Raw genomic sequence first — 24,020 nt, forward strand, 5'->3', positions numbered from 1 at the left:
GAGGTAGTACAAAGATTTCCCACATACCTTTTACCCAGTTTGTCCCATTGTTAGCATATTATAGAACTATGGGTACCTTGTGAGCACTGAAAAATTAGATTACTCAAAAAAAAACAAACACTATTAACTAAATTACATACTTTATTTGGATTTCACTGACTTTTCCACAAATGTACTTGCTTGAGCAGTTTGGCTTTTTTTGGTTTTATCAATTGAGCTTCATGTGAGATTTTATTTAGACAAAGGGTCTGCTGGCTGCTTCTTTCCCCAGGCTTTCCCCTACCTCCACTTTATACACTTTCTTTTTTTTTTTTTTTTTTAATTTTTTTCAACGTTTATTTATTTTTGGGACAGAGAGAGACACAGCATGAACGGGGGAGGAGCAGAGAGAGAGGGAGACACAGAATCGGAAACAGGCTCCAGGCTCTGAGCCATCAGCCCAGAGCCTGACGCGGGGCTCGAACTCACAGACCGCGAGATCGTGACCTGGCTGAAGTCGGACGCTTAACCGACTGCGCCACCCAGGCGCCCCCACTTTATACACTTTCAATTAATGCTATTGATGATGGAGGCAAAGTGGAATTGTGGCTTCTCTTCTCATCATCACAAAGTGCTTAGCATCTATTACTTATTGACTCCTCCAATATCCTCATGCGGTCAAGGAAAATGGAGCAGACATTTTTAATTTTTCTTTCACAGATGGAAAAACTGAGGCACATAGAAGTGAAGTAACTTGTAGGTAAGAGTCAAATTGAAGTAGGTGTGCTGACTGCTGGTTGACCTTCTTATTTTCTCCACAAGGCTTTCAGGTGAGCAAAACATACCTGAGAGAGAAAAGCTGATCAGCCTCCGACTTCCTTGCCCTTGGACGGTCTCATCAGAGCCAATGCTTTTAAAAATCTGTAAGAAGGAAAATGGGAGACAAGCAAAACAAGCATTGAAACAGCTACTCACATTGTAATACAAACACATTTAATCACAGTTATTTCTCCAGCTACAGTCTACAAAGACAACAGCGTTGTGATTTTATTAGGCTACTATTGATTAAAAAAAGCTTCTCACAATCTAATGTCTTTCCCAGTAATAGAGGATCTGCTAGTGGGGATGAGGGGTATTTTTCAGGGTAATGGAAATCAACAAACACAATTACTGTAATATTAGAGGCTCTTTGTAACTATTTATGTAAACAACGTCTTTTCACATTCAAATTTGCAAAATGTATTTATTAAAGCCAACCCTAAGGCAATAGAATGATAGGTCAATAGATGTTTACTGTTGTAATTACAATGTTTCCACTTAGCAAAGTATAGTGTTAAACTGCCGTACCTTCATTTCTTCTGATCTGTATTATTATCTAGGGATTTCCAGGAAATTCTGTTTATTAGGGAGGAGCCTGAGCATAGCATTAAGAAACTACTCTGAGATCTCTCCTCTTTAATTGCTATCCTGGGAAATCTCAGAACATAATTGTTAAATGGCTTATCTGTAGTCTAGTAGGTATTTGCAAACCAGGTTGTTAAAATGTTTTCTATCCCATCATTGCTCAATATATATCTGCTAACATATTAATCAGAACAGCTAGAGTACTTGCTTCCATTTTCTCCTAGGAAAGTTTTACTCAGAAATAATTCTGCATATTTATTCAAAGGCAGAGTTACTGCTGAATACACTGCACTTGCAGGAAATAATTTTTAAAATCTGAGTATCAAGCAAATCCATAGAGTATCCACTTTTTAGAAGATAATCTGTACCAAAGAAGGAAAAAATGGAAAACTCGATGACCTCTAGCTCAAAGTCTCTTTGTTGTAGGTCGTGTGGGCTGTTCTCTCACTCTTTCTACTGCCTCTCAGTATCCTTGATGCTGTAAGAGTGTGATTGGATGTTACCATCAGCTTGCCATTATGAGACTTGAGCATAATGATTGGGCATCTCAAAGCTGGGCTCACAGCTTTGGCCCAGGAGAGTACAAACGGATTATTAGAATTCCTCCCCACTTTGAAGCTGCTGCCCCTGGTGTGCCTATGTGCTTGGCTACAACTTGTGTACAAATCTCCTCAGTATGCTTGCTTTTAGACCCAAGTGCAAGGTGCCTCTCAGGGATGCTGGGTTCAGCAGAGAGAACCAATGTGAGTGGCAGATGGAATGGATCTTGGCATGAAGTGAGATAAGAGACAGGTCTGTGTCTCTAAGAGTCTCATTTGATAGTAGAGAATCAGAGGAAGGCACAGCTGGGATTCATGCATTGGGAATGTGAGCTGGTCCCAAGGAATGATCTCCCTTCAATTTGGAGACACTTATCCTTCCTACTCTGGGTTTGTTCTTCACTTTGCATGGTTAACACAGAGTAATCGAAGTCAAAAAAACAGCTCAGAACCTGCATCCTCAGGCTGGACCACACTCCTAACTGTCAAAGTGGCCAATATATATAGGCATAAATCAAAATTCCTTAATGTTGTAAAGTTTTCTTCTTTGTGAAACCTATGCCCAGATGAAGGCCACAGCAGCTCTCGGCCAGCTGGCCACAACCCTTAAGTTGCTGTACCTGCCTAAGTAGGACAATGACAATCAACCTCTTAATTCTAGTTTGAAAATGTCAACATCTGGAGCTCCTGGGTGGCTCAGTCAGTTAAGCGTCCGACTTCAGCTCAGGTCACGATCTCACAGTTCTTGAGTTTCAGCCCCACGTCGGTCTCTGTGCTGACAGCTCAGAGCCTGGAGCCTGCTTCAGATTCTGTGTCTCTCTGCCCTTCCCCACTCACATTGTCTCTCTGTCTCTTGAAAATAAATAAACATTAAATTTTTTTTTTAAAATGACGATGCCAACATCTAGCTTGTCTCCTCAGACTATAAGTTCCTTGAAGACACAACAAAAACTCCTTTCGATAGAGCCTTGTAGAATTATTAAGTCTAAAGCGTGTGCATTCCCATTTTAAAAAGTGTAGGGTAAAACTACACATTTCATAGGAGGCTAACACGAACTTAAACATGCGCTATGATAGCAAAAGATAGTGTATTTTTTCCTTCCTGTTTAAAGCATACACATTTTGGTTCTTCATATTTAAATATTCCCCTGCTGGCTTTTCAGGATATTTACAAGCAAGTTCTTCATCTTTATGGCATCAAAAATCAGGTCTGAGACAAAAAAAAAAAATGTCTATTTTTCAGAAGCTACTAAGCTCAAAGGGGAGACACACATTTAAAACTCCACAGAAGTCTACTTAACTCGTGGCCTTTTGCTAACATCATTTACAGTCATCGCCAGATTGATGACATGAACGCGGAGACAACAGTAGCCATGATAAACATTTTCCAGGAAGTAAAGATGTTTGCCTGTCTCAGGAAGGTTCTACATCCTGACTTCTTGCTCCAGATGAGTTCCGGGGGCATGTCCGAGGTTAACAAATCTGTTGCCCTTACAGACTACCATTTATTGACTGTGAAAGAGGTGTGATGACGCGGCCAAATTGCTCACTCTGGAACAACCTGGGGTGACAGAGGCGCATGAAGGAATTGCTCATCTTCTCAGATCTGCACGTTCCACGAGTCCCCTTTGCTCTTCTTCGCTGCTAGTCTAGCCACTGGGTGCTGGGTCCTGGCGCCCCCTCTCAGATGCAGCCCTGGCAGCTTCACTGTTTTGCACACAAACGTTTCCACGCAAAGCCTCTCTGGCAGATGGTTTCGCAGATTCAAAGCCACATCTGCTGGTGGTGTGCAGGAGACCCCGTAGGTACTGAGAAGGTCCTCGGAGTTGAATTAAGGGCTCTAGGGTTAATTCTGATGTATATCTCCTACTCCCATTCTCGGTTTTCTCTTCATGTCTGATGTTTGAAAGGCTCTAAGTATGAATCCACACCACTGTTGCACACTCCCAAAATGCAGTTCGCCAAAAAATGGAGTGAAGATCAGGCCTTTTTACCCTGGCAAGGGAACTTCTGCCTCCGCAGTACAAAGCCGTGTAGCTCCCACGACTTGCTGCCCTCCGCCTTAACTCTACACGTTCTTCAAATTCCATCTTTTCCTTTCCTGGTACCACCACACGAAGATGAGACTGTTTGCTGGAAACATACCTGTGTCTCACACACACGATCATGTAAGCATGCCTACCTATCTCCTCTGCCTTCCAGTCTCCGAGGCCAGGGAGGCTTCTCAGGTGCGTGCTCATTCCCAGAGGTAGGCAGGTGTGCCCAGGGGGCAAGAGTGCCTGTCTTGGAGCATCCACTGTACTCAAAGATTGGGGTAAAAACTAATTTAGAAACTAACATGAAGAGATTTAAGGTCGAATGCAAAACATGCGTGCATTTTGGACGTAACACAGGAGTTTTCAAAGAACTTCCTCGCAGGTGAAAGGCGACTCCGAGTTTCCCCTCTGTATGTCCCAGACCTGGCTTTTCTTCCTCAGGTAAGAGTTGGGAAAACTCCATGTAACATCCCTGGCATTTCCAACAGGGGTGTGGCCACATCATGCTCAATTCTGATGCATTAACTCCATTTATATGCCCACAATTATTCTTAAATAATTGTAGAATGACTCTGCCCCCTAAAAATGCTGATAAGGTTTGTGTTTAGTTACAGAATAATTAAATCTATAATGATGCCAGAAATCGAAATCCATGCCTTCATTCGACTTTTATTCATTCACCTGACCCAGATAACTCTGATTTTCCTATGAATGAAAAATGCAGGGCTCCATGACTGATAATGTGAATCTAAAAATCAGGTGCCAACTAACAGTGCATTACAAATAATAGAATATCCAAGCCATGGCATATCAGCAGCCAAGATACAGGTCACAGCTTTCATTTTAGATCAGAGATCAGTGGTTCCCGTACACTTCAATGTCTTTTGCCTCCAAGATAAAGTCTAGTGAATAATCTGATATGCCTCCAAGCCACCTTAAAAAAACCCCACAAATATCAAACAAATCCAGGTCTCAAATTCCATTTCCACCTCCAAATCTCTGAAATGTTCAAACATGCAAACAGAAAACAGCGAACACACACACTACAAATGTGTATAGAGCACTTTTGGGTACATTTGCCTCACTGAATCCTCATAATATGAATATTGGGTAGTCAGGCAACTCATTCCAAGTTCTCCAGCACCAAGGCCTATACACCTCAAGGGCAAAGTCATCTTTAGGGGCATTAAAAGAATAAAACATAAAACTAACAGTCAACCGCATCCCAGGCAATTTCCCCATCTCAGGGACACATACAATGGAAGACTCACAAGGCCCATTGAAGGGGCAAGAGACGAGTAACAGGGATGGGACCCGATTATGTGCCAAGTACAGAGCCAGTTCTTTTAGACACACTCTTAACAGTTTGCGAATTAAGCATCATTCACTCCCCACCAGTTCACAAATGTGAAAGTTGAGCTAAGACCAATTTGTTGACTTCCCCAAATTTCACCTGGGATGAATCCAACTCTGGTCCCTCCAACTTAAATAGAATGAACGACAGAACCTGACATAGAGTCTGTCCACCCGTGAGGTTGTTTCTTCAGACCCAGCCTGGCTGCTCAGCTGTCGTGTGTTCATATTCTATTCATATTTTGGTCCTATTCTGCCTGTTCCTCTCTGCTTTCTGATGCTGCTGTCACCAAGTCAACTTCCAGAGCCCTCAGTGCTTCTACTCTTCCTTGAAGGCAAGACGCAAGTTTCCTAATTGCAGGGCTCTTCCGATAATCGCTGTGGGCAAAAGAGAGGCGCTGGAAAAATGAAGAATTCCTCCTACTTTCCATTGTGTGAATTGGGCAAAACATGTTAATTACGTAGGGATGCTCTGACTGCTTTAGGCAACACGGGATTGCAGATATTAGCACCAGGGGCAATTCTGTGTGGGGCAAGGGGCTGCTGTGTGTGAGAGGCTAAGCATTTGGTTCACTAAGAAGAAAGTGAGGAGACTGTGTAAGAAGCACTGTGCCATTGAGAATGTTAGCTGGAAGTAATCAAATCCTGGATGTTCCCTGATGATTTTTAGTTTTTCTAGCTATTCTTTTTAACATAGTTTCTTGTGTGGTGCAGACTGCTCTGAAAGTAAGCTTATGACGAACTACCAAATTCTAAGGAATAGCTGAACCATTCTGTTTGCCCTAGGGCTGACGTCCTCTGACTTCAGCATGCATCAAAATCTCCTGCAGAGCTTGATAAACTAGAGATTTCCAGGCTCCATCCCAGAAGGTCTGATTTTGTAGGTTTGGGAAGGGCCCGAGAGTCTGCATTTCTACCAAGTTTTATCAGATGAGAGAGATGCTGCCGGCCAGCAAGACGATGCTTGGAGAAGCATTGGTCTCAAGTGTCTACTTCTTTCAAATGGTAATAGAAAGATGTGTTAGCTTTGTAACTCTTATCTCAAACTGTCTTGATCCTAGTTCAAGCACCAGAAGCAGGTTCTGTGATGCCTTGACCCATGGAGGCCCCATGCCCAGTGCTCAATCCTGTACCCATTAGGGACAAACAATTCAATTCTCTGCCGATCTCACTTCCCTGTCTGGATGACTGTCACCTACCCAGCTGCTCCCTTAGTCTGTGAAGGATCATCCTTCACTCTGCTCTCTGAGCTGATCATTGTTGTCACGTTGAAACCTACAAAAGGCAGCCTTTTGCACTCACTGGGCACAAATGAGGCTGCAGGCTGTACCGCCCAATGACAGGTTTTCTTTGGCCCATGCAACAAGTGAATTTTTAAAAAATTAGTTTCCAACGTATTTTTCAAAATCAAGCAATTTGTTTAAGTTGTGGGTTTTAGAGTCTTTTGGAATGTCCAACAGTAAGCAACTGAAGCTGGGCACCTTCCCAGGCCTCCTCTCTGGAGCCACTTTCATCAATCCTAAGATGCCCATTGGTTTCCAGGGGCCCCTGGGTGGTTCAGTTGGTTAAGCATCTGACTTTGCCTAAGGTCATGATCTCGCGGTTTGTGGTTTGAGTCCCACATCAGGCTCTCTGCTACCAGCACAGAGCCCACTTCAGATCCTCTATCCCCCCCCCCCGCCCTTCCTCCATGTGCACATATGGGCACTCACTCTCCCTATCTCGAAAATAAATAAACATTAAAAAAAAAAGATGCCCATTGCTTTCCATGTGAATGCTGTGAAATCAGGGTGTGGCTAATCATCAATGTGCCTTATAACTGTAACGGGAAAGCTTTTTCCAGAATGGTGGTATGAACATCAATGATGGATCTTAAAATCCATAGCATTGTAGATTCTATGAATGTGATACCAGCTTGGCTCCTTGCAAGCTTTTGAATCCTTCCTCTGGTGTGTACGTACATATGTACATGTGTATGTATGTATGTATGTATGCATGCACATTTGTACGTACATGTATATATGTGTGTACATATGTATGTATGTGTGTGTGCATAATATGTATGCATCCTCTACTTTTTCTGTTTCATTTAAAATAATTTATGAGGCAAAATTCACATAACATAAAATTGACCATTTTAAATGGAACAATTCAGTGGCATTTAGCACATTCACAATGTTGTGCGACCACCCCTTCTATCTAGTTCCTAAACATTTTAACGACTTAAAGTAAAACCTTATAGCCTATGCCCAGTAAGCAGTTTCTTCCCATTCACCTCTCCTCCCCAGCCCCAGAAAGCCTCCAATTTACTTTCTGTCTCTTTGGATTTATGTATTTTACATATTTCATATAAGTGGAATCATACAATCTATGGCCTTTGGCGACTGAATTCTTTCACTTAGTAATGTTTTTGAGGTTTGTATGAATCAGCGTTCTCCAGAAAAGCAGAACTAATAGGGTGTGTGTATGCACATATGTGATAAGGAATTGGTTCACACACTTATGGAGGCTTGCAAGTCCTAACATCTGCAGTCAGCAAGTTGGAGACTCAAGAGAGTTGAGGGTGTAAGTTGGAGCCTGAAAGACAGCAGTCTTAAGACCCAAGGACAGTTGATATTCCAGTCTGAGTCTATAGGCCAGGAAAAACTCATGTCCCAGCTAGAAGGCAGTCAGGCAGGAGGAACCCCCTTTTATTCAACAGATGGCTAGGATTATTGCCCCATTCAGATCTTCAGTTCATAGGATGAGGCCCACCAACATCAGGGAGGGCAATCTGCTTTACTCAGCCTATTTTTTTTTTTAATTTTTTTTCAATGTTTTTTATTTATTTTGGGACAGAGAGAGACAGAGCATGAATGGGGGAGGGGCAGAGAGAGAGGGAGACACAGAATCGGAAACAGGCTCCAGGCTCTGAGCCATCAGCCCAGAGCCTGACGCGGGGCTCAAACTCACGGACCGTGAGATGGTGACCTGGCTGAAGTCGGACGCTTAACCGACTGCGCCACCCAGGCGTCCCATTACTCAGCCTATTAATATAAATGTTAAGCTCATCTAACAGTACCTTCACTGAAAAACCCAGAATATCGTTTGACCAAATATCAGTGTACCCTGTGTCCCTGTCAAGGGTTCCCCCATGAGGTAGCATGTTAATCCTCTTTATATCTAATAATCCATTGTATATATACACCACAGTATGTTCTTTTTGTTGTTAAAATCCTGTCAAGTTATTTTTTTCTCCAGTTTTGGGATATAATTGACATACAACATTGTACAACGTGTTGATTTGATACATTTATATACTGCAAAATTATTATCGTCATAGTGTTAGGTAACACCTCCACCATGTCATATAACTACCATTTCATTTTTGTGGTGAGAACATATACAGTCTACCAACGTTCAAGTTCATAATACAGAATTATTAACTATAATCACCATGCTATACATTAGATCCCCAGAACTTACTCATCTTATAATTAAAAGTGTGCCCTTTGAGCAAAATCTCCCCATCATCCCCCACCTCCCACCCATAGGAACCACTACTCTACTACTCTCTGTTTCTTTGAATTCTGCTCTTTTAGATTCCACATATAAGTGACACCATATAGTGTCTGTCTTTCTCTGATTTATCTCACTTAGCACAATGCTGTCAAGGTCCTTCCATGTAGTTGCAAATAGCAGGATTTCCTTCTTTCTCACGGCTTAATAATATCCAATAGTGTGTGTGTGTGTGTGTGTGTGTGTGTGTGTGTGTATCTATGTCACATTTGCTTTATCTATTCATGCACTGATGGACAACTTAGGTTGTTTCCATAGCTTGACTACTGTGAATAATGCTGCAATGAACATGGCAGTGCAGATATCTCTTCAAGATTCTGCTTTCAAATTTTTGGATATATACTAGAAGTAAATATATAATATACATATAATATATAAAACATATTTATAATATTTATGTTATATATACACTATATATATATATATATATATATATATATATATATATACCACAAGTGGATTATATGGAAATTCTACTTTTAAGTTTTTGAGGAACCTACATACTGTTTTCCATAGTGTCTGCATCAATTTATATTCCTACCAACAGTGCACAAGGTTTCCTGTTTCTACACATCCTCACCAGCATTTATCTTTTCTCTTTTTGGTGATGGCCATTTTTTAATCTTTTCTCTTTTTGGTGATGGCCATTTTAATCGGTGTGAGATAATAGTTCATTGTGGTTTTGATTTGCATTTACCTAATGATTAGTGATGTCAAGCACCTATTCATGTCCTTATTTGCTATTTGCCTGTCTTTGGAAAATGTTTATTCAAGTCCTCTGCCCATTTTTAAATTGGATTGTTTGCATTTGGGCTATTGAGTTCCATTATTTCTTTATATATTTTGGATATTGATACCTTATCAGGTATATGATTTTCAAACACTTTCCCCCACTCTGTAGGTTGCCTTTTCATCTTGTTGATTGTTTGTATTGCTGGGCACAAAAGTTTTTTAGTTTGATGTAGTCCCACTTATTTTACTTTGTTGCTTGTGGTTTTGGTGCCACATCCAACATATCAATGCCAAGACCAATGTCAAGGAGCTTTTTCTCTGTTTTCTTTGAGGAGTTGTAGTGTTTTAGATCTTTCACTTAAGTCTTTAATCTATTTGAGTTGATTTATGTGGCTATCCAGTTTTCCCAATACCATTTATTGAAAACACTATCCTTTCCACATTAAGTATTCTTGACTTCCTTGTCAAATATCAGTTGACTGTATATACAAGGATTTATATCTGGGCTCGTGTTTCTTTTCATTTGGTCTATGTTTCTAAATGTATGCCTGTAGCATACTGCTTTGATTACTATAACTTTGTAATATAGTTTAAAATCAGGGAGTGTGATATTTCTAGCTTTGTTTTTTCTCAGTATTTCTTTGATTATATAGGTTCTTTTGTGGCTCCATACAACTGTTAGGATTGTTTTTTTTTCTGTTTCTGTGTAAAGTGCCATTGAAATTTTGATAAAGATTCCACTGAATGTGTAGATTGCTTTGGGTAGCATGGATATTTAACAGTATTAATTCTTCTCCTCGATAAATATGGAATATCTATTTTTGTGTGTGTCTTCTTTAATTCCCTTCATCAACATTTAGTATTTTTCGGTGTACAGATCTTTCACTTCCTTGGTTAAATGTATTTCTAAGTATTTAATTGTTTTTAATGCTATTGTAAGTGGGATTTTTTTCTTTATTTCTTTGATATTTTCTGCTAGTATACAGAAGCAACTGTATGTTGATTGCGTATCCTGCAACTTACTGAATTCATTGATTAGTTCGTTGGAACTAAGAAACTGTTAAGTTTTTTGGTGTGGTCTTTAGGATTTTTATATATAAGATCATATCATTGCAAACAAGGACAATTTTACTTCTTTTCCAATTAAGATGGATTTATTTCTTTTTCTTGCCTGCTTCTGGCTAGGACTTCTAATACTATGCTGAATAGGAGAGGTCAGAATGGGAACCCTTGTCTTATTCTTGGTATTAGAGGAAAAGCTTTCAACTTTTCACTGTTGAGTATAATGGTAGCTCTGGGTTTGTTATACATAGCCTTTATTGTATGGAGGTACATACCTTCTATACTCAACTTGTGTTTTTTTTTTATCATGAAAGGATGTTGTATTTTATCAAACGCTTTTTCTACATCTATTGACATGATATGACTTTTATCTTTCATTCTATTAATGTTTAGTTTACTTACTGATTGATTTGCATATGTTGAACCATTCTTGCATAAATCCCACTTAATCATATTGTATGATCTTTTTATTCACTGTTAAATTCTGTTTGTTAATATTTTGTTGAGAATTTTTGCATCTATATTCATCAAGGATATTTGTCTGTAGTTTTCTTTCTTATAGTGTCCTTATCTGGTTTTGGTATCAGGGTAATACTGGTCTTTTAAAATGAGTTTGGGGTGTTCTTTCCTCTTCATTTTTTTTAAGTTTGAAAAGCACTGGTGTTAAATGTTTGATTGGAAAAACCAACGAAACCATGTAGTCCTGAGCTTTTTTGGAGAAAGTTTTTGATCTTGTTATTGATCTGTTTATATTTATACTTCTTCATGATTCAGTTTTGGTAGGTTGTATGTTTTCGGGAATTTATCCATTTCTTCTAGGTTATCAAATTTGCTGGGGTATAAATATTCACAGTAATCACTATTATCCTTTGCATTTTTGTGGTATCAGAAGGTCTCCTCTTTCATTTTTGATTTTATTTATTTCAATCTTCTTTCTTTTTTTTTCTTAGTCTAAGTAAAGTTCTTTCCATTTTTATCTTTTAAAAAATAGTTCTTAGTTTTTTTAGTCTTTTCTATTATTTCTCTGGTCTTTATTTCATTTATTTCGGCTTGGATTTTTGTTATTTTTTTCTTGATGCTAACTTTAGGCTTAGTTCTTTTTTTCTAGTTCCTTTACAGTATAAATTTAGGTTGTTTATTTGAGATCTTTCTTTTTTCTTAAAAAATTTTTTTTTGAGAGTGAGAGCGAGCAAGTGGGAGAGCAGTAGAGGCAGAGAGGGAAAGAGAGAGAATCTTAAGCAGGCTCCACCCTCAGTGTGGAGTCCAGTGTGAGGTTTGAACTCACTCCATGAGCTCATAACCTGAGCCAAAATCAAACAGTCAGACACTTAACCAACTGAGCCACCCAAGCACCACTTTATTTTTTCTTAATGTAGGCATTTGTCACTATAAAATTCCCTCTTAAAGCTGCTTTTGCAGCATCCTGTAGGTTTTGGTATGTTGTATTTCCATTTCATGTGTCTCAAAGTATTTTTTAATTTCCCTTTTATTTCTTCTCTGGCCCGTTGATTGTTCAGGAATGTGCCATTTAATATATAAATATACAGTTGCTTATATGCTCTTGATAAATGGTCCCCTTTGTAATTATATAATGACCTTTTGGCATACACAGTGATGAAGGTCAGCCATGGGGGTTCGAGAATGGCATCTTGCACTTGTACAGCTGCAGAGGCCTAGGCTGGCTGCTGGTGTGGTTCTCAGGCTCTGGTGGGAGGGAGCAGAAAGGGAGCCAGGAGGGACTCTGGTAGTTTGTATATGCAAACACAAATACCTGGGGGTAGAATCAGGAGGGGTTCTGCCACAGCTGAGCTAGTCATTAGTTCCCTCCACAGTGGTGAAAACTGCTGGGTTTGTCTATAGAGCATTTCACTGCGAACCACAATCGCTCCTGCTGCATGGCTGTTATTGGTAGACACTACTTTTCTTTCTGGTTCCTAGCTATCTCTATACAGCTCAGTTTTGCTGGTCTGGGTGCAGTGAAATCCAAGTGGGGCCTTCGTGTGGTGCCCTAAAAGACTAGGGTCACTTGGGTGTTCCATCTTGGTACTGAGCAGTGCCAGCCTGGGGAATGGGATGATGCAACCAAAACGAAGCTCTCTTCCCTCATTTCTGGAGTAATTATTAGGATTTTTGTTCACTGTGTTGCTGAAGTTTCTTAAGTGGAAACTTAAGGAACAACTTTCCCAGAACTGTTTCTTCTCATGGATAACTAATTGTTGATCTTCGTGGGGGCACAGAAGCAGGGGTCTCCTATACCCCCATCTTGATGACATCACAACCACAGTTTGTTTCTTGCTCTGGTATTTAACCAAAAATTTCTGTAGGTTGTGATAGGTAGGTGTATTACTGGGTGTTGACAGCTCAAGCCAGAGTCTGCACACCCCTTTCTCTGCCAGCTCCTCCTCACCATGTGGCCCAGGGCAAGGCAATCAACTCCTCCAACTCTCAGTTTCCCTTTCTATCAAATGGAGGTCAGAATAGAACCTACCTCTCTGAGTTCTGAGAACTGAATGAGGTGGTGTATACAAAGCATTTAGCACAAAGATTGGTACACAGTAAGTCCCCTCAGTTAGGCCAATGTTGTTATACTGTTACTTGTTTTCGAGCCTCTGACCTTTTACTGTTAAGAATTATGTTAGCATTATCTAATATTTGATTCTTTACAATGAGAAACGTGAAGCATAAAAAGATCAATTGAGGGACCTGTTTGGCTGACTGTGAAAAAGAGACATGGCCAAAAAGTATTCTGGAAGCTGCCTCCATGGCTTTGTATGTCTGGGTCATTTTTCTGCTCAGCCAGACTCTCTTATAAATTCACGCCCCAGGACAACAAATGCATTGTCTGCTATGCCATGTTCATCTGGATTAATTTAATATACTTGGAATCTTATCTATATTTTTCTATCTTCAGTCTTCCAACAAATCCATGTCAAGCTGCTATTTTAATCATGTTGTAAATAACACCTGGCCTTTATGAAATAGAGGATAGAAGCAATTGTGCAGTAAGCATATGTTAGCTTCTACACCCTTCAGTTGGCCCAGAAAGATGATGAGCACATCTCCCTCATCTTGGAGCTGATCTGAGGCACCAGGGGCCTGGATGAAGGGTCACAGGTTGAGATTAGGGGTCACAGAGTAACATCAGGCAGGAGTTATGGGTGGGCAGAACTTCTGGAAGAGTTCCATCAGAAGACAGGGGAAACATGTAGGGAGTTTTCAGCATCTCCCTGATGACTTTGGGATAAGGCTGGACTTAGGGCAAGTACTTGGCAGCTCATGGGGAAGGAACGGTGTTTGATCCAGGGCAGCGCTGCTTCTTCAGGGTCCATGTGCATCCCTGGGGGTGAACGTCTACATAACGTGGGTAGTTGGGAATTCTGGGCTGTCTTGGCTCCTCTCTTTCCTCCTTCATCTTCAACCGTCAAATACTGGGAGGTCTTTTAAGCCCTGTACCAGGCAGAATTCTAAGAGGAGTCCCAAGGTTTCCTAGCCATGGCATACCAGTGCTGCATAATCCCAGGGACTGTGAGCTAGTCCCATGATTAGGTTATGCCATATGTTATAGTTGACTTTGAGAGAGGGAGATTATATGGTAAGTCTAATCTAACCACACAAGCCCTTTAAATTTGGGTCTAGAGGACAGAGAGAGAGAGAGAGAGAGAGAGTCAGAGATTCAGAGTGAGAAGGATTCAATGCACTATTGCTACCTTCAAGAGCCATGAAGGAAATGGGAACTATAACCACAAGGAACTGAATTCTTCCCACAAGACTGAGCTTGAAAGCAGACTTTCCTCTAGAACTCCCAGATGAGAACTCAACCCGGCTGACACCTTGATTTCAGGATTTTATCTGCAATCCACAGAGCAGAAAATGCAGCCATCATGTGCTGGACTTCTGACTTATAGAACTGGGAGCTAATGTGTGCTTTTTTAAGCTGCTAGCTTTGTAGTAATTTGTTAAACAATAGGAGACTACTACAGCCTTCTTCACTCTATTTCCTTTAGGAGCCAGGGCTCATTTTCAACACATTTTTTTTGCCTTGTGAGAAATTTCTGCCGTATCCTAGAACCAACAGGTGTACTTCTCCTGAGCAACTGTGGCCAGTTTTCATCCCCCGGTAAACCATGAACTGTATAACTGGACTTGTTCCTCTGTTAGCAAGGACCACTTGAGCACATAGACTTCAGCCCCCACCATAGCCCCTGTAAAATGTGTGCCCACCATTGTTAGGAGCACCTGAATTGGGAGCCCCACTCTTCATTGGCTAAAAGTACATGCTCATGTATTCTGTAAATAGCCCGAAATCTTCTCTGGAGCAAGGCAGGGCTTGTGCGTCCACACACACACACACACACACACACACACACTTCTCCCTGTGATTCCAGACTCTTAAGACACTTTGTAGGGACACAAAAATTGAAAACTGGATCCATTGCTTTAAATTTAGAACACCTGGGGGGCCCTGGGTGGCTCAGTCAGTTAAGCTCTGACTCTTAATTTCAGCTCAGGTCAGGATCTCACAGTTTGGGAGATGAAGCCCTGTGACAGTGCTGAGCTTGCTTGGGATTTTTTTTCCCTCCTTCTCTCTCTTCCCCTCCCAACTCATGCTCTGTCTCTCTCAAAACAAACAAACAGAAAAACACCTGGAAAGGTGTTTGGAGGGTAAAGAAAAATATATTAACTATATTATTTGGAAATACAGTGAAACCTTAGGTTGTGAGTAATGGTCTGTGAGTGTTCCACAAGACAAGCAAACATTTCTACTAAATTTTAACTTGATAAGTGAGCGATGTCTTGCAAAACGGGTAGTATGTGATTCTGAATGTCACATGATCACAACTGAGCCAATGGCTCTTCTCTCTCTCTCTCTCTCTGCAGGATTGCGGGTGATTGTCAATGCAATGCCACACTTCCACAAAATCCCCAAAATGAGGCAAAAGCAAGTGTCATTTGGATAGGTTCCTTGTTAAAGTTGCATGAAAAGAAAAAGATTCCATAGAGCCAACAGATAGCAGTGATTCCATTAGTGATAGTGAAAGTCGTTCTACATGATAATCCTCCTCTCTCTTGTGTCCCTTACAGCAGCCATGAAGGTTTTCAAAGGTAAGTGCAGGTTAATTTGTATATTTTTATTTATATTCTGTATTTTCTTTATTATTTTGTATTATATTACAGTATTAAAATAATTTTTATATAAATATTTTTGGGTTGTGGAATGAATCATCTGAGTTTCCATCATTTCTTATGGGGAAATTTGCTTTGATATACAAGTGCTTTGGATTACAAGTCTGTTTCCAGAATGAATTATGCTTGCACACCAAGGTTTTACTCTATAACTAACTAACCTCCTATCTAAAAATGAATGTATTCTGTTTTCCAACTTTGTGAAAATATGTGTGTGTATAAAGCATCATATACCATATAGAATAATTTGTTGTATACTATAAACTTGTATAGGTATGTACATTCTTGAATGATAACCTCCCCTTAAGTAGCAATGCTTTCATTACCCTGTGTTCCTCCCATATCTGCCACCATTTTGTGTGTTCTACACACCGATAGATCATAATTTTACTAAAGTCAAGCTATGCCAGAGTACACTCTGAAAGCCAGGGGCGGAAGTCAGGGGAAGTGGCCATAAGAGTGTATAAGGGGGAGAATAGAAGTTGGAGAGGCGGGGCCAGGGGTCAGTCAGAATCTCATCCTGACAGACTATGAAATTCCTCAAATCCGCTGTCCTTCCAGACCTGGGTTTTTCCTGGTGGCCTGCCCTCAGTCATCTCTCCTGCCACCTTGGAGTGCCATGGGGGGCTTGTCATCTTCCGTTATGGAACTAATCTTTGACAGACAGGCAACCGATTGCTTCAATACTCTGCAATTGGAGGTATGGCCTAGGTTTGCTCTGGAGGCTGGACACTCCTGAACTGGGTATCTCTGGATGAGGTGGAATGAGCCAGAAGAGGAAGGGGAGGAAGGAGGCAGCAGACAGAATTGCAGCAGCAAAGGCAGGACCATGCAAACCAGCCTGGTGTTCTGGGAGCCACAAGCACTGCCACATCTCTGAGCTAGAATGATTAGCAGCCCTGAGGCTCTGCAGGGGTCAGGAAATGGAGGCCAGTGTTGCCATGTTTGGAACATTTAAATTTATTTATGTTTTATTTTTTTATTTCTTTTTTATTGTTGTATATGTTTAGGCACTTGACCTTTACCTATAGGCAAGGGAGAGCCACTGAATGTTTGGTTTTATTTTTTGGCAAATAAGTTTGTATTTAAATGATCAAATTTGCCTTAAAAAGGAAGATATACTCATTGCAGAAAGTTGGTGTCACTCTGGATGAGGATACAATACTTAGATTGTGTCCTGAAGGCTCGCTTGGCCATAGCTTAGAGGGTGTAGTGCAAGAGATTTCCAGACCTGAGGAAGTGGACCCTCGGGTTGGGGGGTGGGGGTTGGTGGGGGAGGGCAGGCATCTGTCCTGAAAGCTCCTCAGGTGAGTCCAGGCTACACTGCAGGCTGAGAACCATGAAAACAGAAGGCACAAGACCAAGGCACTTGCAAGGGCCCAAATGAAGTATAACGAGGAGGGTCCTGACAACATGGACAGAGAACAGAGAGAAGGAGGCCTCGCTCCATTAGGTGGTAAATAAGGGCAGTCCGGGAACCTCTGTCTTTGTATTTTCTTTGAATTTAGAATCTCGTTCTGACAGACTATGAAATTCCTTGAATCCCTGGGTTTTGTCCTCTGCCACCAGGCCCTGCAGCTAAGGGGATAAAAGCACCAAGAGTTAGGTCTGTGCCTCTAAACCGATGAGGATGGAGGGAAAACAGCTTTAGTTCTGCTTCTTAAAAACAACTATTAAATTAATTTACTGAAAACCTTTGGGTAAATTAAATGGTGGGGGAGTACATCAGCTGCTGTTTGTTGTGGGTCAGAAGTCCGCTGAGTGAAACAAAAGGACTACATTCTGCACAGAGCTCTTTGCCACCACCCACTTCCTCTGACTGAATGGTCCAGCCATGTGAGGGATCACCCAGGGAGGGATGTGCATGGTTCTTCCAGTCCAGCGCTGGGTGACATCACGGCAATATCTCCACCTCACTAAATGAAAAGTGTTCCTGAAAAGATGCCTATAAAATGATTTTGCTTCCACACAAACCATTGTCCCCTCACTTGCTTTAAAATTTCTAGGATGTGTTCCCATGTAAAAAATATATTTATGTGCAGGCAAAAATGTGTGTCTGTCTGTCTCTAGTGCAATGTCTTTTGTCCCATGAAGTGCCAGAAGGGTACTCATTTTGCAAGAGAAACTAGGAAGAGCTCTCCTAAGTCCTAGGGTGGGCTTGCTGTTAGCCCCCAGGCACTCTGCCACCTCAGGGCCCTTGAGTAGCAGCTGCCTTCCCTCCAGATGCATCTGGTTGGGAGCGGGGACAGGGCTCGTGCTGCCTACAGTTTGCTGGATCATGAGATGAGTGGTACTTTTCCTTCTTTCACATATGGCAGGAGAGTTCTTGCTCTTTCACTAAGTATCGCTCAACATCCAAGAACCTCACACCTACCTCACACCTCTGCATTTCTAGGGGTTTTGTGGAAAGCCATGGCCCTCCTTCTAATTGCCTAAACTGTGATTTTCTGAATAACAAGACTCACTTGTGCACTAGAAGTTATCCATATACTTCTGATCTAGTTCTTTCCTTACAAATATTTGTTAAAATCAGGGGTGCCTGGGTGGCTCAGTTGGTTAAGCGTTCAACTTCGGCTCAGGTCATGATCTTATACTTCGTGGGTTTGAGGCCCACATTAGGCTCTGTGCTGACAGCTTGGAGCCTGGAGCCTGCTTTGGATTCTGTGTCTCCCTCTCTATTCCTCTACCTTACTCACTCTCTCTCTCTCTCCCCAAAATAAATAAACATTTAAAACAAACAAATACTTGTTAAAATCAAACCCATACATTTGGCCATCATTTTGAATTATTCCCATCCATCCACTCACCCATCCATCCATCCATCCATCCATACATTTTACAGGTACTATTCTTGAGCTAGTGAATTCCTTTAAGGAAAACATCTTAAATGAAGGAATTAAACCCTATCTTATAGATACTAACTCATTATTTTTGGTGCTTTCAATCTTTCTTTTTAAATTTTTTTTAGTGTTTATTTATTTTTGAGAGAGAGAGACAGAGCACGAGCAGGGGACGGGCAGAGGGAGAAGCAGACACAGAATCTGAAGCAGGCTCCAGACTCCCAGCTGTCAGCACAGAGCCCAATGTGGGGCTCGAACCCACAAACTGTGACATCATGACCTGAGCTGAAGTCGGACGCTTAACTGACTGAGTCACCCAGGCACCCGCAACACTTTCAAACTTTCTGTATACTATCCAAACATGCATTTAGCTACCCTGTATTCTACGGACACTAAAGTCTATGTATTTTGCAACCAGAGAGCTGGAGCAGTCCCACAGAGAAACAGTTATAGGATTGGCTCATGCTCCTCATCATATGAATTAATTCTCACCGTATCCACACTACATGACAGGCACTGAGGACAGACAAGCTTGCTGTATTCAAGGGTCGAAAGACAACCAGTGAGGCTAGAATCATGGAAAAAGAGGAGGCAGCAGGAAGCTGACCATCTAGGACTGAGGGCTATGGAAAGAATGTTGTTTGGAAAAAAGCCAGTTTTGAGCAGAAATGTCATGTGATGGCTTGGGAAAGGTCCAGTAAAGGAGATAATTGATGCAGGAGACAGTTACCAATTTCATGATCAGGGTTTCTTAGAAGGCAAGATGGAATAGGATGTCACAGTGGTGACAGGAAGGAGGCATTGCCCACATGCAGGCAGGCTAGTAGACCCGGTGGTGGGAGCACAGGTTGGCTGTGTTGTGATTGTCTCCATTTCTCAGTGAGGAAGGCAGGTCATCAACTGACAGTGGAGGGGTGCTGAGGTTTGAGGAAAAAGAAGAAAATGTGAAACAGCCTTCTCTAAATGTGGTAAAGGTGGAGTACTCCTGGGGAATGCTATAGGGACCCTGAGATCTGTGGTCATAAGACTAATGGAAGACTCTTCTGCTGCTTAGAAGCAAGTAAAGAGCAGAAGGAATTGCGTTTAATCAGGGCTAGATTTTTCCAGGTGACAATGACACAAGGATAACAGGAGCAAGTGATAGATTAGAGTGAGGTATGGCAGAATCTTAGCCAGGGAGGAAGGTGAACACATGGGTGCAATCATATAGTTAAGGCAGGGCAGGGAAGCGGGCTGCAAAGTGCAGGGAGGATGACCCAAGAGTCATGTACCCAAAACTGAATCTGGAAGTGATGCTGTCACTGGAGGTGTGAAGATGTGGATTAGAACTATGGGAGTCCCTGCTGGAATAGATTGGCATTAGGAACTGAGAAGCCAGAGTGTGGGACAGGGCATCTCTTTTAGATGACATGGAAGCCATCGTATCATCAAGAATCACAACAGAATCATCTTTCAGCCCCATATTATAGTACAGTTCTAGGTGATAAGAACAGTGGTCATTAACTTTTGTCCATGCTGATACATGGGCTTAGACTTGTAGGGGACCAAACCCTTAACCCATAATGCCTGCTTCTGGACCCTAACTCTACATGAATAACCCTGATAGCCAGGAATATAAACCCATCCCAGTTTTTTGACATCCTTGTATATTATTTGGGGAAATATAGGGCAAGGGGATATTTTCTTTAATATTTCGCAACAAATGAGTAAAGCATCATTTAAAATTTTAATTTGCATAATCCAAGTAAGAAGAAAAATTATGACAAAATGGTATTATCCATTTCTTTATTCCATTTCTCCCCACCCCTTAAATTATTTTTAAAAAGATTTTAAGAGTGGGAACTAAGTGTATGAAGGAGTAAGGCAAAAAATCCCCACACAACTGTTGGGGTTGGGTATCCTATTCTCAGCTTCAAATGGATACAGCTAGTCAGTAGGTCAGAGAGCAAGGGTTTGAATCTGGTTCTGTTTGCCTTCAGTGTGCTTTTAACTTCCTACTTACATTAGCCTAACAAGGTGTGTCCCTGTGCATGTGCACAAACACACACACACACAAGCAATAATTAGCCCCCACGCCCTACACCTGAAATGTACATTGTCCATATTTTCTTCTCAGTTCAAAGTGCTTCATCATGCACATCTGGAACATTGGAGAGAACAGTGCAGAATCTTCAAAGGCAGGTTATTTGGGAGCACTCCCCCCGTAAACCACATGATTGTTTCAGGTTATAAGTAGGTCTTTGAAAAGTTAGATTCCCAGGGCGCCTGGGTGGTTCAGTCGGTTAAGCCTCCGACTTCAGCTCAGATCACGATCTCGCGGTCCGTGAGTTCGAGCCCTGACGGGGCTCTGGGCTGATGGCTCAGAGCCTGGAGCCTGCTTCTGATTCTGTGTCTCCCTCTCTCTCTGCCCCTCCCCCGTTCATGCTCTCTCTCTGTCTCAAAAATAAATAAACTTAAAAAAAAAGCCCATATGACTTTGGGCAAATCATTTGAAAAGTTAGATTCCCCTGCTCTTGAATAAATATTCTGAAATAAATCTCCTGACAAGTCCCCTCTCTTCGCACCTAATAGTTCCTGTGCACATAGGAGAGCAAAATTACCTCATATGAGCTCCTTAAGTCCTTAAGAAAAGGCAAACTAAAGAGACTTAGCAAACTAAACAGACTTAGACATTGCTAGAGTCTAGAAAGAAAAATAACAGTAATTTCAAATAGATTAAAAAAAAACAACCTTAGGTTAATGCTGGCAATTTTAAGCAAGCAAGATTTTTTTTTCATCTGAAAGTGTGACATACACATATTATATACTTAGCCAATAAAATTAAATAGGCTCCAGTAAAACTCAAGGAATTCTTCAAAGCATCCTGTTAATGACTATATAGAAATGCATCTATTTGGATGTATAAATAAACATTTATACCCACACACCAAAGCATTAAGTTTTGGTGCTAAGTTTCTACTGACCTCTTCTGAAATGTCGGCAAAGTAGACATTTTTCATAAAAGATGGTTATAGTTAAGCATACGGGAGGAGAAATTATCCACAGCCCTGGGAGCAATATAAGAAAATCCAGAGGATCGGGCTTCCACTTTAGATCCTAGGGCTACCTGATAATTATGACTTTTCTTTGGTGGGGACACAGATAAGGGCATTTACACCCTGGTAACATGCCTGAGGACTTTATTAATTTTAGGGCTTCTGCCATCTTTGTCAAAAGTAACCCAGGAAAACTCCAAAAGGGAAAAGAAATTATCTCTGTGCATTAAAATGGAAGGATCTGATCTTGACTTTTTGAAACTCTAATGAAACTGCACCTGGGAAGATGCCTGATCTAAAAGTGCTGGTCCTGGCTTCCAGGTCAGATGTTAGCACCTTAAATCCAGGACCCTCCAGGTGGTCGGAGGAGGTGGGACTTAACTATACACCACAACCCGAGATTAATTATTGTGAGGGGACAGGGTAAACAGCAAACTCTTGAATAGGTGCATTTTGAGAGCTTGGCTCCTTGGTCAGTCTGGTGTATTTTGAAGCAAAGAAATGAGAGATGGGTATCAAATCACTTGCTAATCAACCTTCACTTTCCTCATAGACCAAGGATGGCAAAAATGTTGATGGCAGTTTGCTGTATATCACAACCATGAACTTTTAATTAAACTTGAAAATGTGTTCGGCAGAAGGGAAGTGTGGCCCTCCTGGGGGTGGGGACCAGGCCGGCTGGTAATGGCTATCTCTCTGCACCTCCCATGGGTGGCCAGTTAATTTTCTGCTTGAGGTCAGTAGGAACTGAGCCCACCCTTCCAAGTCCCAGGTGTATCTCTGTCAAACCAGAATGCCTTATACCCTACATTCATTCAGTCTGTGTATAGCTCAGATTTAATTTACTTAATAGGCTCTGTGAGATCTTTGGGAAGTAAGAATCTACTTTTTCTCAAGACTTTTTCCTTGAAGGCAAGTTTTTCCAGAGCATGACCATTGAGTTGAACACTGGAACTGAACGTTGCAAATCTGGAATCAAGATTTTTATATTTGAAATTTTTTATCCTTCAATGAAGTGTTAATAAAAAGAGTTTTTATAGATAGCTCATTTGGGTTTTAAAAACTAGAAAGTTTTCAGCTAGATTTTTGCCAATCTGATGACCCTTTATTGGACACTTACTGTGCAAAAGACACAGTGCCAGATGGCCATGAGAGTCCACATAACCCAGATGCTGGCTGGGACCCCCTTACTGGGAGACTTGTTAAATTTTCTCCAAACACTGGCTCCAGAGCTCAGAGAATCAAAAGCCTTTCATTTCTATGAGTTCCTCAGTCTCTTAAGTGGTACGATTACAGGTGATACTTTTCTCTTTATATATATTTCCAAAGAGCATACACTATTTATACTCTTTTAAAGTGTTAAAAAGGATGATACCCTATATACTTATTTTGGTTGAATTTTGATTGTAAAAACCTTTACTGTGTCAAGGCTAAGCACTGCAATGCATGAGTATATTTTTGGTTTGTTGGACTGTGGAGAGATGATCAAGCTCACATAAATAAGAAAAGAAAAATTCATATATAATTGTATATATGCATATATCTGTATACCTCTACTTATATCTATATCTACAGCTACAACTATATGTACATCTACATCTGTATCTATATTTATAGGACCAGGGAGACAAGACTGGTACTTTAAGGTCAACCTTCTTTTCCAGTGTTGTATCATTAAAGAGTCCCAGAAAATTAGACTCAAATCCTTACGTTTTAATATATATAGATTAAATATACACATTAAGTATATAAGAATATATTAAATATATAATTATATACTTATGTGATAATATGTATTTACATAAATATATAATATATATTATTTATAATAATGGTTAATAGCAAGCTAGCTCTAGGAGCACAGAGACTTGACCAGACGGCTAGGGTAGATTTCATCAAGTCATCCGAAGAAGACAGTAGGCCTCTGTTATGAACTGACTTATGTTCCCCCAAATTCACATGGTGAAGCCCTAACTCCTCATGTAACTAACATATTTGAATATAGAGCCTTTATTAAAGAAGTTTTAAGGTTAAATGTGGTCTTTAGGGCGGGGCCCTAATCCAATCAGACTGGCGTGATTATAAGAAGTGGGAGAGCCACCAGAGATGCATGTGCGCAGAGAAAAGGCCAGGTAAGGCCACCGTGAGAAGGAGGCCATCTGCAAGCCAAAGAGAGAGCCCTCAGGAGAAACCAGATTTGCCAAAACCTTGCTCTAGGATTTCTAACCTTCAGCACTGTGAGAAAATTAATGTCTGTTGCTTAAGCCATGCTATCTGTGGAATTTTGTGATCCTGCCT

The 24,020-nt window shown here is 41.0% G+C and overlaps 1 protein-coding gene across 4 annotated transcripts in view; it reads right to left on the reverse strand.

Moving 5' to 3' along the window:
• HECW1 (HECT, C2 and WW domain containing E3 ubiquitin protein ligase 1) overlaps window positions 1-24,020 on the reverse strand; it is a 429,025-nt gene that overhangs the window by 153,712 nt on the left and 251,293 nt on the right. For all 4 annotated transcript variants that reach the window (XM_043588504.1, XM_043588501.1, XM_043588502.1 and 1 more), the window contains one exon: window positions 825-900. In XM_043588504.1, coding sequence (XP_043444439.1) covers window positions 825-900 — 76 coding nt within the window. The remainder of the gene's footprint in view (window positions 1-824; window positions 901-24,020) is intronic.

This window comes from Prionailurus bengalensis, chromosome A2, assembly GCF_016509475.1.
Source record: "Prionailurus bengalensis isolate Pbe53 chromosome A2, Fcat_Pben_1.1_paternal_pri, whole genome shotgun sequence".
In the NCBI taxonomy this organism is placed as follows: Eukaryota; Metazoa; Chordata; class Mammalia; order Carnivora; family Felidae; genus Prionailurus; species Prionailurus bengalensis.